The sequence below is a fragment of the Nannospalax galili genome, unplaced genomic scaffold (genome assembly GCF_000622305.1).
Source record: "Nannospalax galili isolate Female #2095 unplaced genomic scaffold, S.galili_v1.0 scaffold356, whole genome shotgun sequence".
NCBI lineage: Eukaryota > Metazoa > Chordata > Mammalia > Rodentia > Spalacidae > Nannospalax > Nannospalax galili.
In genome coordinates, this window is record NW_008338126.1 from 2674826 (window position 1) to 2692814 (window position 17989).

The window sequence follows — 17989 nt, forward strand, 5'->3', positions numbered from 1 at the left end:
CACCCTTTTGGTTACATAGCTTTATGAAGAACAAGACTAAGTTAGGGGTGGTAGCACACACCTTTGAGCCCAGCACTCAGGAGGCAGAGATAGGCAGATCTCTGTGAGTTCCAGGTCAGCCTGCTCTACTAGCAAGTTCCCGGCCACCCAAGATTACATAGATTCTGCTTTTAAAATAGACAGACAAAAAAACAGGGCCAAGAGACGACTCATCAGTTAAGAACACTGGCTGCTCTTGCAGAGGACTGGAGTTTGATTCCCAGCACCCACATGGTAACTAACAACTGTCTGTAACTCCAGTTCCAGGGGAATTCAATATCCTCTTCTGACCTTCTCCGCATTGCATGGCATGGGTGTACTTACATATATGCAGGCAAAATACACAGAAAATTTTTTTTTAATTTAAAAACCAAAAAAAAAAAAAGAACAAGGCTAGACAGAGGTCTGGAACAAGGGGTCCTGTTGCCCTAGATGATTCAGTAAAGGACTTTGGGGCCCTGGCAGCTTGGGACCAGGATTCTAAGATACACTGGGCTCTGAGGTTCCAGAGCACTAGACTTCTGATCCTCTGTGTGAGACAGCTCTACTCCCTTTTTATTTAATCTGAAGAGGGCATTCGTGCACATGAGGGCATGTGCACAGATGTGCATACACACACAGCATCACAATTATGTCTTTCCCAGCTAAGAATAGCATTGCAGTCAGCCGGAAGGGATGCAGCATGCATCCCCCACCCAGCCCAAAATAGAGAGAGGGAGGCGCTCAGGATTTCTCTGCTCCCAAGAGAACACTGTTAGCTGGTTTCCTGAGGAGACTTTCCTGGCTAGGTAGGGAGATGGCCAGAGACTCCCCCTCCAGCTCTCCCAATAAAGGGAAACTGCTCAGCTACAGGGGTGGAGCTGGCTGCAGCAACTGGCTCCTGCTCCAGCTCAATCTCGATGCAGTTGCCGCATTGATGAGCAGCATGACCTACATTCAGACTGGGTCACGTTAACCCACTCCGTATGTTAATGTGTCCCCAGCCCCATCCCTGTCTCCTTCCTGCCCTGGGTAACTTGCCTCTTCTCCCTCCCCTGGGTGGGACTGAGAGGCAGCACAGGCCCTCCCCTCACTGCCCCCATCTTGTCCCTGTGGACAGGGAGAGGAGACTGGATCTACAGTCCCCCTGTGCTGTGTCCTCCCTGCTGCCCAGACACCCTGAAATTCTTGGTTTTGTGGTTGAGTGGTTTCACAGTTGAATTTTCTGTGATTAAAAACTTTGTGAATCTTCATTAAACACAAATTAGCCAGAAAATGGCAATACTTAGAAGAAATTTTAGGTGATAAAATACAAAAGAATGAGTTCAAGTGCCACAAGTTTGTTTTAATTAAGAAGTGAATTAATCACTTCAACTTTCGGATTTCCACTGTTCTACAGATTCAACAAATTCCAGCGACAACATCTACACAATGATTAATCCTGTGCCGCCTGGAGGCAGCCGGTCCAACGTAAGTCTGCTTTCTACTCATTTACATACCAGATACCATAACAAATCATAATTAACTTCATCAGCTGAGGGGAAAGCAAGTCTTAATTGATTTCAGCCATTTGTTACCAATGATGAATAAAATAAACCATCAGAAAAGTGATTAACTCTTGGGCAATTCAGTTCCCGTCTTATTGCTGATGGAGGTGTGAGGGTGCTGGTAAGGGGAAGCACCGTTCCCCTGACCGGCTGTGCCACCTTGAATAGTCCCTCCCACCCCATCCTGCCTATTTCCAGGGCTGTGGAGTTAAAGGTAGAGCTTAGGGTACACACTTCCACCCAGGCCATCCTTTCAACTGGAGTTCTATCTATCCTGGTTCTCATTTGTTTCCCTGTCACTTGGCCCTGAGTCCCCTCAGCACACTACACCTGCAGCCTGCCTCTCTCTCCCAGTAGGAGTGCCTCAAGGACCCAGCTGGGCTGCCTGGCCTCCACAGACAGCAAATCCATCCTACTCCCCTCTGTGGAGATGGGAAGTAAGCTGGTCTAAACTTGGCACTGGAGAGCCCTGGGCCTGGAGAGAAGGTAGCCTTGTGGCTCTTTGTTGGTTTCAATGGCCCAGTTCCTGAGATGACACAGGAATCACCCCAGGTATTAATCCCCCCACACACTTGTGGGCTGCTCTGTGCTGAAGACAGCACAAATTTGTTTGATTGCTTGCTTGTATATTTGTTGTGCCAGGGCCTTGCACATGCTAAGCACATGCTCTACCCGAGAGTCGCACCCTTTCTGCCACATACTGCACACATTTACTCCCCAGGAGCCTGCTGAGGTCTTGTGCTTTGACCTGGGCTCCTTGCTAGGGCCACGTGATGAGTAAGTATGGGAAGCTCTCTATTACAGTCTTCCCATCCACCCTAGCCTCAACACCTCCTCACTAGGGTTGTCAGTCATCCAGATTTTAGCACTAAAAGCTCTGCATCTTGAGTTACCTCAGGGCACAGTCCTGTTTTGTAGCAGTAGATGCAAGGGATTGAATGGAAACATCAAACCCATACAGAAGCCCACAAGACAGGGCAGAGAATGCTGGCGGGGGATGGGGGTTGTTGTTTTGTTTTTTTTTTTAATTAATTTTATTGCCTGCTTGTAGGTAAGTGCACCCATGTCGTGCAATACCCACAGGGAACAGAAGAGGCTGTCAGATCCCCTGGGACTGGAGTTATGGACAGTTGTTAGCTGCCATGTGGGTGCTGGGATTCAAACCTGGGTCTTCTGCAAGAACAACCAATTTTCTTAACCATCTCTCCAGCCCTGAGAATGCTGTTTTTAAGTCAGATGATATGGCTTAGACTATCTGCCTCCCATAGTCACTGTCGCTGTATTTCCCCAGAACTCAGATGATGGCAAATATGAGTCTGTGCTGTCCCAGGGGCTCTGATATGAGGGCACAGTAGTCATGCTGCTGCAGCTTTTAAGCTTGCTCAAGATGGTACTGGATTTGTATTTAACATTATGAATACTAGAGCCAGAGAGATGGCTCAGCAGTTAAAAGTGTTTACTGCTCTTGCAGAGGACCCAATTTTGCTTCCCAGCACTTACATGGTGACTCACAATGGTTTGTAACTCCAGTTCCAGGGAATCTGACGCCCTCTTCTGGTCTCTATGGGCACCAGACATGCATATGGTACACATACATGAATGCAGGCAAAACACTCTGACACAGAAAATAAAGAAAAAAAAATTTTTAAAGCTAAAATAGCCTAGTATAAACAGGAGTGCTGCAACCATGTTTTGTTTTTTTAATATTTTATCTTTTTATGTGTACGAGTATATTGCCTGCATGCATGTGAGTGCACCCGTGTTGTGCAATGTCACGGAGGTCAGAAGAGGGATTCGGATTCCCCTGGAACTGGAGTTAAGGACGGTTCGTAGCCACCATGTGGGTGCTGGGAATCGAACCCGGGTCCTCTGCAAGAGCAGTCAGTGCTCTTAACTGCTGAGCCATCTCTTCAGCCCCGCAACCATGTTTTTAATAGTTGAGATAATGAAAATGCAAACCATGGCAATGACAGCTCTGGCATGATCCAGACAGCACCAAAGAGAAAGCCAAGTAACTTACTTTAAGAACAAGTGGAAGGACACAGAGCTGGATGAGGGCAGTCAAGGATATTCTTCACCATGTGCTGACAGGGACTTACAGGTAGGCATGGCAGAGAGGTGGCATGGAAGCACAGTGGGGACTCAGTCTCCCAACCACGGGTTGACAGGCTCATCCTTCTAAACCAAAAGCCCCTTTTGTTCTCCAAAGTGACACCAGTATCCAGTCAAAAGCAGTGGCCCCTGAGTTAGCCTGGGCAAACCCTGGAGTGAGCACTGGTGCCGTCTCATTCCCCCACTTCACTGGAACTGAGAAGGTTGTTTCCTTATCCAGAGCTCGCAACTATAAAAGTGCTGCGTGTAAACTGATGTGCCTCTCAAGTACAGCTGATTCTGACTGATCACACCAGCAGCTGTGCTTTCTGTGGCATACCAGTGACTCCACACATCATTACAACCCAAGACTGGCAGGCTGAGGGTGCAGCTCAGGTGTAGAGCATTTGGCTCACATGCAGGAGGCTCTGGATTCAGTCCTAGCACCACCCAAGGAAACAACACAAAAGACAAGTTCCTGCTAGGTCCTTCGCATACATTGATCTGAGAACCAGAATTTTTCATCCTCTTGATTTTCATGAGGTTTCTAATGAAATTGCAGAAAACAAAATTGCTTACTTATCAAATACAAGCTAAGTTTTGCTCATTGATCTGCATGGTTGGTGGAGAGTATAATGTTGCTCTTGGCAAAGTTCATCTTGGCAAGTTCATTGCCAGTGAAATGAAAACATCTCACACACCTTGCAGCAACCTCTTACGGTGAAAGTTAGGTTTACTTTATCACTTTGTAGAACAACTTCATGAAAATTTTTACCTCCTAGAAATGAAGAGCACCTCAGATACGTGCCTGTAAAAAGACTACCATTGGGATAACCACAGACAAGAATGAAATGTTGACTTTAAAAACTCAATTGTTGCAGAGGCAGGCAGATCTCTGTGAGTTCAAGGCCAGCCTGGTCTACATAGTAAGTTCAGGTCAGCTGGGACAACAGGGAGAGACCCTGTCTCAAAAGGCCAAAAAAAAAAAAAAAAAAAACTTTTAAAAAAAACCAACAAAACTCCTAGTTAGGGGCTGGAGAGATGGCTTAGTGGTTAAGAGCACTGACTGCTCTTACAGAGGACCTGGGTTCAATTCCCAGCACCCACATGGCAGCTACGAACCGTCCTTAACTCCAGTTCCAGGGGAATCCAAAGCTCTCTTCTGACCTCCGCACGGGTCCACTCACATACATGCGGGCAATACACTCATACCTATAAAATAAAAATAGTAAAATTTTTTTAAAAAAAACAAAACTCATAGTTAAAAGTGTGAGTCAAGCCACCATGGTGCCTCACACCTACAGTCCCAGCACTGCAGAGGCAGAGGATTGCTATGAGTTCCAGGCCAGCTAGACTACATAGCAAGTTTTAGATAAGCCAGGGCTACATTATGGGAATCCTGTCTCAAAAAGCCACAAAATCAAAGGGCAATCCCAGCACTCAGAAGGCAGAGGCAGGCAGATCGCTGTGAGTTCGCGGCCAGCCTGGTCTACATAATGAGCTCCATTCCAGCTGGGGCTCCGGGGAGACCCTGTCTCAAAAAGACAGAAAGGGGGAAAAAAGCCACATGATCAGTCATCCGAAAGAAAAACAAAATGCCTGAGACAAAAAGGTGGTCCACGTCTGGTTTGGAAATCTGTTGGAAGAAAACTGGGCTAGGGATTACAATAAAAAGAGAAGTAGGTGTGCAAGCATCTTTCACAAGGCCCTGAGAAGCCTAGGGGGTCTAAGCCAGCCTCTTCTGGATGCTCAGTGTTGTGTGGAGGCTACAGCTAAGCCTCATACCACAGAAATAATGACTCGGGTTTTTAAGAAATGAGATTGCTTGAAAGAAATCAGAAAATGTCATGATAAAGGGCAGCCAAGTTAAACAGGACTCTCAATTTCTTTATTAAAACTAACTTACATGGAATCCAACTTGGATCACAAGTTCAATTTCCTCTGTGCTCAACCACCATTTTTCCTTAGAAACGGTGGTTTAATTGAGCGTGACTTCTGTCCTGTGTGTGTGTGCTAGCTAGGTTTGGGAATGCTGGATATCATAGTCAGGAATGACTGGTCTAATGACCTTGACAATGCAAAGGCCCTTGACTGACAGAGAGCTGGTCAAAGCCAGCCTTTAGACATGAGTTAATGCACATGCTGAGGTGCTGCAAGTCATTCTTAAAAGTCCATATCCCAGGCTAGTAAGTAAAGCTGTAAGTTCCCTACATGGACTGTGTTGCAGAGAAGACTGCCCAGTGCTATGCTGAGCCGATGCAATGTAAAGTGGACTTAGGACAGAGAGTCAGAAGAATGCTACCTTGACTACTGTGTTCGTTTTACCTCAGTGTTATGAAGAAAGATGTCCCAGTGGTTACAGGCAATTCAGAAGTTGGGGAAGTAGGAAAAAAACCTCTGCTGAAGCCTGGGACAGAAGAAAGATTAAACTCCGTGTCAGGACAGAAGCACTGAAGGTTACAGTTTCCTCACAGGCCTCATTTCTGTAACCAGACTGCCAACTAATTGCTGGTGTTAACTGGTCCTATTGTTTTGTTTACTAATGGCATTTTGTTTTGTTTAGTTTTGTTTGTTTTGTTTTTGAGACAGGGCTCCCTGTATCCCTGGCTGGCTTGGAACTCTCTATGTAGACCAGGCCGGCCTCCAACTCATAGAGATCCACTGCCTCTGCCTCCCAAGTGCTGGGACTAAAGGCCTGTGCCATCATACCCAGCAAGTGATGGCATTTCCATATTAGAAAAGTAACCAGTATAGACAAGAAGTAGAGCTGGGACAAGTGGACATCCACAAGCAAGCAAATGAGGTGACCTCGTTCCTCACAGCAGCACACAGAAATTTGCTATGAAAGCATGAGAACCAAGCTCAGTCTCCCAGAACTCACGTTAAAAAAAGAAAAGCTGAACACAGTGCATGTATATGTAATCTCAGCACTGGGAAAGTAGAAACTCAGAGGACCCCAGAGCTCACTGGTCAGCCAGTTTAGCTGGAAAGGTGAGCTCCAAACTTAATGAAAGAACCTGTCTCAAAAAATAAGGTGAGGAACTGAGGAGGCACTCAGTATCGACCTCTTGCCTCCATGTGCAGGTGCGATCACACCCACCCACATACATGCACGCTAATTAGCTCACAGTAGATCTGAGACCTACATTTTGGGGAAAAACTACAAAACATTTAGAAACAACGTGGGAGGAAAAGCTTTATGACCTGGCTCATTGAAGCTCCACAGGTACAGCACCAAAAGAAGCACAAACAGCAAAAGAAAAAGGCAAATTTAAAAGGGCACCGTTAAGAAAGTTAAACGGGGCTGAAGAGATGGCTCAGCGGTTAAGAACACTGGTTGTTCTTGCAGAAGACCCGGGTTTGAACCCCCGCACCCACATGGCAGCTAACAACTGTAACGCCAGTCCCAGGGGATCTCACAGCCTCTTCTGACCTCTGTGGGTATTGCAGGACATGGGTGCACTTACCTACATGCAGGCAATACATGCATACACGTAAAATAAAAATAATAAATAAAATTTAAAAAAAAAAAGTTAAACAGGGCTGGAGAGATAGCTCCGCGGTTAAGAGCACATACTGCTCTTGCAGAGGACTGGAGTGTGATTCCTATCATGCACATCAGGCAGCTCACAACCACCTATAAATCCAGCTCTAGGGATCCAACACTGCTGGCCTTCATGGGCACCAGCACTCAAGTATACTTGCCCACACACAGACACACACATACACATAATTAGGAATAATAAAATATGGACTAGAGAGATGGCACAGCATTTAAATGCACTGGCTGCTCTTGCAGAGGACCCAGGTTTGATTCTCAGCACTCACATGGTGCTAACAACTGTTTATGACTTTAGTCCCACACCCTCTTCTAACCCTCTTCTAACTTACATACATGCAGGCAATGCACTAGTACACATAGAATAAAAGCATGAATAAAATACTAAAAATAATAAAATAATTGGCCAGGCATGGTGGCGCACACCCTTAGTCCCAGCACTTCAGGTCTTTGTGAGTTCAAGGCCAGCCTGGTCTACATAGTGAGTTCCAGGACAGCTGGGACTACAGGGAGACTTATAAAATGTAAGTCTGGCAATCCTTTCACCAAAAGCTTTCTGACTGATTATTAAAAAAGGATTTCTAGGGTCAGCGAGATGGTAAAGGCAAGTCTGATAACCTGAGTTTGATCCTTGGTACGTATATGATGGAAAGAGAGAACCAACTCCTGCAAGTTATCCTCTGACCTCCACCTCTATATGCATGTAATCAAAAATAATAATAATAATAATAATAATAATAATAATAAAATAATCTTTTCAAGTTAAACAGGGTGCATGCCTATAGACCTAATTGCTCTGGAGTCTGAGGCAAGAAGATGGCTTGAACCCGGGAGTTCAAGACCAACCAGGGCAACATAGTGATGGGGTCATCTCAAGGGGAGAAAAGAAGAAAAGAAAGTTAAAACTGAAAAAGAACTTTAATCAGCCAGGCGTGGTGGGTCATGCCTCAGGAGGCAGAGGCAAGCGGAGTTCAAGGCCAGCCTGGTCTACATAGTGAGTTCCAGGCCAGCTGAGGCTACAGGGAGACCCTGTCTCAAAAAGACAAAAAAAAAAAAAAAAAACTGATTTGGGGCTGGGCATGATGATATATAAATACATTGAAATCCACACTGAATTGTATCTTTTGAATGGGTCAGTTGTATGATATGTGAATTCTGTTTCAAGCTATTTAAATAATACACAAAATACATAACATTTAATTTCAAAAGTAACTGATTTGGGGTTGGTGGTACATGTTCTTATTTTATTTTGTTTTATTGTCTTTTTGAGCCAGGGTCTCCCTATAGCCCCAGCTGGCCTAGAACTCACTATGTAGACCAGTCTGGCCTTGAACTCACAGAGATGGCCTTGAACTCACAGAGATCCGCTAGCCTCTGCCTCCCAGGTGCTGTGATTAAAGGCATGCGCCACCACACCTGGCTGGTACGTGTTTTTAACCAGCACTTGGGAAAGCAATGTTCCACATAGCAAGTTCCAGCTAGCCAGGGCTACATAGAAGACCCTGTCTCAAAAACAAAACAAAAAACTGATTTTTCTATGTTGGTCACATTTATGTTAGAATAGTGACATATTTGTTGAAGTAGTAACATTTGTATATGCATATATTATGTTGTGTTGGGTACTTTGGTCTGTGTCCTGGGATCCTAATAAGGTGGACTAATTAGCATGAAATGTGCTGCCACATAGCAAAATGTGCCTGGATAGATGACAGAGGTGCTGTACTCCTATGGGGAAGCACCTAATACCCAGCCTTACCCTGCTGGTGGTATGGGCCTTGGCCCTGAACACTGTTCTCCACCCTGGTTCCCACCACCTATATGGCCTCTTGCTCACACAGCATTTCTGGAATGGCTTCTGGGTCCTGCTCTGCAAGCCCAGATTCTATCATTTGTGCTGATGCTCTGCCTCCATACAGTTTTCCCCACTTCCATCGTGAGCTGCAGCTGTGCCTTAAACTATCTTTGAAACTCCGCCCCTCAGTCCTGTGCCCAGCTATCCTCTCCATCCCTCCCAGCCATATGACTCAAGGCTGTGAGATACAGCCATCTATTGCTTCCTTTCTGAGGTGGTCTTGACAGTGGCAAACAGTCTGAGGATGGGGTGGAGTGGATTTCTTCTCCGAGCCAGCTCTGTCTATCATGACTTCAGTGTGGGTGTCTCAGGAGTGACCCCTTCCACTGCGCCTTTTTCCTACCCTGGAATTTCCTGATGTCATAGGAGGAGTTTGGAGGATACCACCAGGGACAGCCCTATAACAGGCTGTCCTGCTCCATTCACAGCTCTGCCTCTGCCCTGGGAGACTGTGCAAAGCACCTCTTATGCTCAGCTTTAATTTCCTCACTTGTAAAATGCAGGTGGCCAAGCTTGAATCATTTTGATCTGTAGTCTGGATAGTTGGACACTGTGTGTGCACTGGCTGGTGAACCAGGCACCTGCCCAGGGGTAGATTAAACCCTGTGAAGGAACCCAAGAAACTGGAATGCTGGCTGTGTATGGAGCTCTTGGCCTTGAACAGGTTCCTTTCCCTTTCTGAGTTTGTTTGCTTGTCTGGTACATAACCCTCTACCCTGTAGCCCCCAAGGGCCAAGGGAAGGAACCTGTTCTGGATACCCAGTGCCTGAGCAGGCACAAAGTAACCCACCAGTCTGGAGTGCCCTGAGTGACATTTCTAGGCAGTTGGGGCCCTGTATCCCCTGACCACTCTGCTTCTCCCACAGTTCCCTATGGGTCCTGGCTCGGACGGCCCAATGGGAGGCATGGGCGGCATGGAGCCACACCACATGAACGGATCATTAGGTAAGATGGCATGTGCTCAGCTTCACTTGCCCTAGCAGGCTGCTCTGCCTCACTTCTTGAGTCACCTGGGCCTGGGACTGCCTTGGCCTCGACTAGGCACATAGGAACAGCCTGAGAGAAAGCTGCTTCCCACAGGGAATTCACTGCACTGAAATAATATGAAATTGGGTAGAAGAGATCTTGGGCCCAAGGAGCAGGGAGAAAGGGATCCTCAGAGGTTGGAGAGACCCACCCCCACCCCCTCCCAGGGAAAAGTGAGCAAGAAATTGAATTAGACCAGGCATGGTGGTATGTACCTACTGTAATACCAGCACTCCAAAAGCTGAGACAGGAGGGTTACAAACAAGTTCAAGGCTAGCCTGGGCTACTTAGTGAGCCCTTGTTTCAAAATGAAGTATAGAAGAATGAGAGATGTTGTTCAGTGTTAGAACCCTTGACTGGTATACGTGAGGCCTTGGGTTCAATCCTCAGTACAGAAAGAAACAGCAGCTGGGCATAGTAGCACAAGCCTTTACTCTTAGCACTTGGGATGCTAAGCCACGTTGCATAGGAAGATTCTGTTGGGGGGGTGGGGGTGGGGGTGCTAGAGATGTCAAAGCCGATAAGAGTGCTTACCGCCCTCTTATAGAGGGCCCAAGTTTGGCTCCCAGCACTCACATGTTGGTCTGCTCACAACCTCCTGAAACTGCAGTTCCTGAGGGAAACTGCAGGCGTGCGCGCGCACACACACGACTCATGGGTTAGCTCAGTTAGTCAAAGTGCAGTGCTTGCTTTGCAAGCAGGAAGACCTATGTTTGAATACCCAGCACCCACATAAAAGCCAGGCAGAGACACACGTAGAATCCCAGCACTGGGGAGATAAGAGACAGGAGGATCTCTGGGGCTTACTGCCAAGCAGTCTAGATGAATCAGGGAGCTCCAGGTTCAATGAAAACCCCTATCTCAGTAAAATGGAGCTGGGCATGATGGCACATGCCTTTGATGCCAGCATTCTGGAGGCACAGGTGGATGGACTTCCGTGAAATCCAAGTTAGCCTGGTCTACATAGTGAATTCAAGGCCAACCGGAGCTACATATTGAAACCCTGTCTCAAAAAAAAAAAGAGCAATTAAGGAAAATGCCTCACATATTACCCTCTGACCCCCACACATCATGCATATACCCCCAAAATAACCACCTGCTCCCCAAAAAAAACAACACTCCCTAAATTGGATTCTCCTTTCCTTCCAGGATCAGGTGACATAGATGGACTTCCAAAAGTAAGTGTACTGTGGTCCCCTCCCTCCATACCTCCTCATCCATGAGGTCAATTTGTTGGGAACCTGGATGCACCTCTCCTTCTCTTTCTACAGAATTCTCCTAACAACATAAGTGGCATTAGCAATCCTCCAGGCACCCCTCGAGATGATGGCGAGCTAGGAGGGAACTTCCTTCACTCCTTCCAGAATGACAATGTAAGCCCCTGCACTCTTCCAGTCCCTGGATCCCCACAGTTCCCTTAGGCCTGGGAACTGCAGCAAGCTGTGGGCCCTGTGGCTGTGGCCTCCCTATGCATTGCTTTTCACCTCTGTTATCTTCTACCCAAGTGCAGAGCCCCAACTACTACCCCTTTCCTGTGGTCCGTCCTTCTGGTGGGGATACATGAAGGCTCGATGCCTGTGCTGAAATGGCTGGGAAAGCCCTGGGTTGAGTCGGGCCAGCACTGCCTCATGAATTTGCTTCATGCAGCCAGGGATTTCCTGGAGCCTCAGTGTACAGGGGCAGCCGTCTGCTTTCTGCAGTGGGCCTCTATGTCCACACTCGTTGAAGAAAGCAGCTTTTGAAAACTCTAGACTATCCTCCCCAGCCCAAGGCACCCTGTGGCAACTCTGGCTCACTAACCAGCTCCCTGCTGTCTCGGTTTCCCAGAAGGGCTGACTCCAAGGGGAAAGAACTGGAAGCCATATGGGCTGCCCAGTATTCCAGGCAAAAGACAGAGACTGGTCTCTAAGGTGGCACCTAACTTCTGCCTCATTTTTACCCTAGCCCTTCCCATTGTGTACCCCCAACTTAGCCCTGTCCAGTGCTGTGCACCAAGCTTTCAGCAGGCTGTGGGCACCTTGGCAAGTCCGTGGTCTCCCCTTGGCACCTCACAACCATCCCCCACCCTGCTTCTCCCTTGCAGTATTCTCCAAGCATGACGATGAGTGTGTGACCCCTCTCCAAGACGCTGAGACTGCATTGCAGGCCGAAGATACCAGAAATTATGCAAGAAGAAGTGAGGTGTCAATACCAGGAGCTGGGGGAGGGTGTCTCCTGCTCCCCTCCACCCCTCCCATCCACTCCCCCTCCTTTCCCGATTTTAGTTTCATGCAATAAAAAGGCCAAACTTTTTATCCCATAAAACATGAAGGACAAAACTAAAAAATGTATTTCGAGGCAATGACCAGAAAAATCCCACCCGCACCCCTGCCCTAAAGGACCTTTCTGTACGTGACACTTTTTGGTTGTTTTGTTTTTTCGTTTGGGTTTTACCGTTGCTGGGATTTTTAAATTTGTTTTCAGGGGGGTTTCTTTGGGGGGAATTTTTTTTTTTTAATGGAAGCTTCTAGCAAGCCCTTGCCCCACCCCAGTCAACCTCTTTGCTTTCTTTAAAAAAATAAATTAAAAAAAAAAAGGAAAAAGGATTAAAAAAAAAAAAAGGAAAAAGAAAAAAGGCCCCCCCAAAAAGGGAAGAACCTGCAAGGCCTGCTGTCTGTCCTCAAGCCCGGCCACCAGGAAAGCTAGTCTAGGTGTGTGATGTCACACTGATGTAGCCATCTAAAAATAATAAACTGGACAGTTTACAATTGGTGGTTTCTCTCAAAAGCTGTTTGAGAAAGAAAGGGACAAAGTCAGCCTTTTCCACATGGGCCTTTGGGGTTGTTCACTGGGCAAGGAGGGGCAGGCACCTGCTCTACTCTGAACCCCTGCCCCATCCTTGTGGCCAGAGGGCCCAGAGCACCTGAGCAGCCGCAGCCCAGTGGAGACCATCGCTGTGACCCGGTGCACGCACTGTTCCAGGACTGCTGCCTCTCTCAGGACCTCTCCTGCCTAGCCACTGGGCCTCCAGCCCCTCCTCTGCCAGGACCCACTGCCTCCCAGCAAGAATCCTGCCCGCTGGGTGGTAGCCCAAGCCCCGTAGCAGAGGACCCAACAGGATGGCTGCGCCCTGAGACATGGAACTGACCTCCATATTCTGTTCCCCACAGTCCTCACTCCCATCGTGCGCATGGGTAGGGTGGGCTGAAGTTGTGATTTTCTTTTTTCCTCTTTGTTCGTCCTTTTTCAAAGACGGGCTGTTGTTCAGAATTGCTGTGTTTGCCTGGAACTGGATGGACAGACTTCAGCATCGCTGTGGGGGTGGGGGAGCACCAGCAACCAAACAGACGCTGTTTTCGGTCCTGTTTTTATTTTCAAAAACTACAAACCCGATGGTGGAGCCTGGCCCCTCCTAGGAGGGGTGACTGGTAGCCGCCCTGGCCTCGCCCCCATGGCAACCTTTGTGTCTTGCCCTGGAAGACACCGAATTCTTTGTACATTTCCACCCTTCCTCGCCGCCCCACCCACCCCTGTAGCTGGTCTTTGTTTTCTTACCTCCCCTTTCTGACCCATGTATATCATATTATGTGAGATACCATCTGCCTGAAAAAAGACCTTGTGCGGATTCTTGGGAACATTGTAGCTGTTTCTGTGTTTTTTCTTACCTTGTAGTCTGGTTCTGAATTATGAGAGGGAAAAAAAAAGTAATTATGATACATTGTAGTTTGTGTACGATATATGTTGATAACGTTTTATTAAAGGGACATCTTTTTTCCGCAGCCCTTCCTGACATATTTGGGGGAAATGTGGGTTAGGGCTGATGATACTGATTGTGAATAGAAGGTGACACAAGGTGGTAGGTGACACTGGTAGTTCTATGCCTGGCCCCTGAGGACACTGCTGCAAGTGAGGTGGTCAAGGTGGCCCTGTCACTGCAGCCACACCCTGCCTCTGGGGTCCCAAAGTGCCTAGTGTCTGGGGCTGCAGGGATGACAAGTTCTTTAGGTGCTAGGCCACTAAAAGGTTCATTTTTTGTTTTACCTCCAAGGCAAGGGGAAGCCCTCAAAGGACTTTAAAATGGCCCGGGCAGACCTGAATTTTAGCTTACAGAGGGGCTCGATAGGATGTAGGGAAAGCCATTCCAGCTGTTGGGTAGGCAAGAAATGCTAGGGGCTAGGGTGAGAGGGACAGTGATTGTCAATGTTTACAAAATAAAGCTGAAACACTGGGTACCTCTCCCAGCCTGTATGTAGGGGTGGGGGATGACCAGTGCTTGAGCAAAGAGCACTCAGTCTGCCTTTATAAAGATTTTGGGATCAGATTGCAGTTCACCTGGCTGGAGTCTTGCCTTTGTTACTACTTGCTATGTGGCCATCGGCAGGTTAGTTTGTGATGCTCTCAGTCTAGGAAATGGGGTGGAGAGCATAGACTAACAGTGTCTCACATGGAATGTGAGTAGTGTGTATTCATTAGTGGTTCTTAACTCATACTCGGAAGGGCACAAATGGTGGCTGGAGAGTAACTAGAAGGTTCTAGAATTGTCCTAGGCTTTTCTCAGCACCGTTTCTAACTATTGGGGATGCACCCTCTAGGACCCATGGGTGATGAAGGCTGGGGCAGCTCTAAAGAGACACTTTGCATACCAGCCAGGCACATGCTGTACTTGGAAGGCGGAGTGTGCACTCACACCCTTGCCCAATTTGTGTTCCCAGATAGGAGCTGTGCAGGGGTTACAGTATGGAAGAGGACCCAGGTATCTTGGCTTCTACCTCTGCCTGGTATAGGGGTAGGAGGTGACCACACAGCATTCTTTTTTGAAAAATAGCTGGGCATGGTGGCTCACGCTTTTAATCCCAGCACTCAGGAGACAGAGGCTGGTGGATCTCTGTGAGTTCAAGGCCAGCCTGGTCTACATAGTTCCAGGCCAACTGGGACTACTGGGAGGCCCTGTCTCAAAAAAAGACCAAAAATATATATTTTATGGGGCTGGAGAAAAAGCTCAGCGGTTAAGAACACTGGTTGTTCTTGCAGAAGACCCAGGTTCGAATCCCAGCACCCACATGGCAGCTAACAACTGTCCGTAACTCCAGTCCCAGGGGATCCAACAGCCTCTTCTGACCTCCTGGGGCATTGTATGACACAGGTGCACTTACCTGTATGCAGGTATTTTATGCATACACATAAAAATTTTTTTAAGTTTTATTTGTATAAATACCTGCATATATGTCTCTGCATCATATGTCTGCAGTGCCCACAGAAGCCAGATCCCCTAAAACTGGAGTTACAGATAGTTGTTAGCTGCCATGTGGGTGCTGGGAACCAAACCAGGTCCTTGAGATCAGCCAGTGCTCTTAACTACTGAGCCATCTCTACAGCCCCTATATTTTTATTTTATGTGTATGCATGTATTGTCTGTATGTGTGTAAGTATACTTGTGTTATGCAGTGCCCATGGAGGTCAGAAGAGGGCATGGAATTGGTGGTTAGCTACCATGTAGCATTTAGAACTTCTGCAAAAGCAGCGGGTGCTCTTAACCACTGAGCCATCTCTCCAGTCCCACACACAGCATGCTTTTCAGCAGTCTACAAGCCCCTGAGCAACCCCCACAGTTGCCGTCCCAGCGCAGATGGCCACTCAAGGCCTAGTCTTTGAGGAAAGCACTGATCCTTATTCACTAGAGTGTTGTTACTCAGGTCAGACCAAGGTGTGAAAGCCAGGCCAGAGCACTGTCCTGAGCAGCACCATGAGCTCCTGATGGTAGAGAGAGGACTTCAGCTCAGGCAGGGGTGTAGGAGCCGAGCCAAAGGCTCCCCCAGCTGAAGCCCCGCAGCCACCTCTGCTTTGCTGGTCCTCACTGTTCACATGCACCTGACTCTCTGAGGTAGCTGACATGGCTGGAGACAGTGTCCCCTCCCCTCTGGCCATTCTTCCGTGAAACTTAGATCCAGAGAGCCAGAAGTGGAATAGCAGACTCTGTGGGCTGGCTATCACCTGAAGACCTGGCCCAGACCTTCTGTCAATGAATGGGGCAGGGAGGCTGCTCCAAGTCTTGGCTAATCCCAGGAGGCTGGGCCCTAGATAGCCCCACAGTCTCCCTGACCACTCTGGTCCTGATTCAGTTGGAGCTGAGCCATCTGATTTCCAGATCTGTGTGGCTCTCCAGGGCTTAGCTGTAAGCTAGGCAAGGAAGAAGGGAGGATACTAAAGACAGCTTGGGCTTCCTCCTGTCCATTCCCGAGCTGTGGATCCCCGTCCCCAGCAGCTGGAGTCTAGACATTCAGTCACCTCCTGTTACCCTTCTGAGCCTCTTCACTTACTGGATTCACTCATCACTGTGTGGTGACGCCTGCCTACTGAACAAAGCAGGCCTGGAAGGATGGGGCCAGGCAGGTGGCAGGGAGACCTGCTTAGGTGGGTTAAATCGAGTCAGCTGTATAGGCAGCAAACACCTGTGTTGCAAGGCACCTTGGGGAAGTAACTGACATTTAGGTTGGCCAGAGGCAGGTCATCTGGAGAATAAATGGAGATGAGGCTCCCAGTGATCAGAAACCAGAAGAATAAGCAAAGGAGGTGAGGGTGGAGCTATGGGGATCCATGACTTAGACCAAATCCATGTTTATGGCATCCGGCAGACTGTAAGCTGTCCCCATAGCCTCTCCTGCCTCATCTCACCCGCCAGCACTTGGTATTCCAACCATGTATGATTCTGTTTGCCACCTAGACCTTGGTTCTCACTGCGCCCTCCTATCTGTCCCCTAGAACCCAGTCCAAAAGCCCTCACCATCCATGAGGAAGCTACTCAGCTGTGGTAACTGAGTCCCCAGGGCCCTGTGCTGATGATTCAATGCCTGCCTTCTCAAAGCTACAGACCATGCCTGAGTTGTCTCTGTCCCCAGATTCATATTGTGCAGAATCATACTTAACTCCCGGCAGGTTCTTGGCATTCATGGAGTAACTGGAAGTTGCTGTGTAGTCAGCAACCCCTTGAATATGCATAGAGCACCTGTCCCCCATGCTGTCCCATGTGGGCAGGGCCTTCAGTATGGGTAAAAAGTTGCCCTTGTGGATACCTGCTGAGGCAGATCCAAGGGAGACTAGCTCAAGATAGGGTGAATGCTTGGACTATACCAGGGGAGATCTATAGTGGGGAACCTCAGGACCCAGTCCCCAATCCTAACATTCTTGCATCTTCTCACTGGTCTAGCTGGGGATATATATGTGTACTGAAGGGGCATGTTGCTTGGCACAAACTGGTCTGAGATGGAGGTCCTGCCCTCAGCAGCAAGCCCACTCATTGGATGGGTCTGAAGAATGTGGTCTGAGGTAGCTGGCATGAGACATGATCTCTAGTGGCAGAGTGTCCCAGACAGAAGGTGCTAGCCTTGCTCTATCTACTGTACTCAGAACCCAGTTGAGATCTGTGAACTGAGAAGCAGGTTGGAAAGAGAAACCAGGCTATCCGTGGTCCATCATCTCCCACCTCTTATCTCTTTAGGAAGCCCCCTGCTGGGAGGAGATGTGTACAGTCCAGAAAGCAGAACTGGGGCCCTGGAGCCAAAGCTACAGGATGGCATTACCTCCTGAGAACACAGCCACCAGTATACCTGAGAAAGAAAAGGGTGTGTGGCGGGTGTTCCCTGTGTGGAAGTTCAAAAGTCAGCTGGGGAAGGGTGGTGTATGTTTAAGGGGGGTTGATTCCTGGGACCCTGGTGGGTGGCAAAGATACACAGTCCCATCCCAGGGGTGGGGCTGGAGTTAGGACCACCTCACTCTGACCTCAGAAAGGCCCCTTCCTGCTTTGAGCTGAATTGCCACCTCTAAAAGTGGTCTCCATAGGCTTGACTGCCCTGTGATGTCCTCTTTTGGCAAAAATACCCAGATGTAGTTCTGCAAATGCTATGATGAGGGCCAGTGGTT

At 48.1% G+C, this 17989-nt stretch overlaps 1 protein-coding gene across 6 annotated transcripts in view; it reads left to right on the forward strand.

Moving 5' to 3' along the window:
* Positions 1 to 13851, forward strand: part of Ssbp3 (single stranded DNA binding protein 3) — a 158159-nt gene extending 144308 nt beyond the window's left edge. For 5 of the 6 annotated variants that reach the window (XM_008832994.3, XM_008832995.1, XM_008832996.3 and 2 more), the window contains 5 exons: positions 1418 to 1488; positions 9934 to 10012; positions 11243 to 11271; positions 11365 to 11466; positions 12177 to 13851. In XM_008832994.3, coding sequence (XP_008831216.1) covers positions 1418 to 1488; positions 9934 to 10012; positions 11243 to 11271; positions 11365 to 11466; positions 12177 to 12206 — 311 coding nt within the window. In that variant the 3' untranslated portion in view covers positions 12207 to 13851. The remainder of the gene's footprint in view (positions 1 to 1417; positions 1489 to 9933; positions 10013 to 11242; positions 11272 to 11364; positions 11467 to 12176) is intronic. The other variant, XM_017798117.2, reaches the window with a different exon arrangement.
* The last annotated feature ends 4138 nt before the right edge of the window (positions 13852 to 17989 follow it).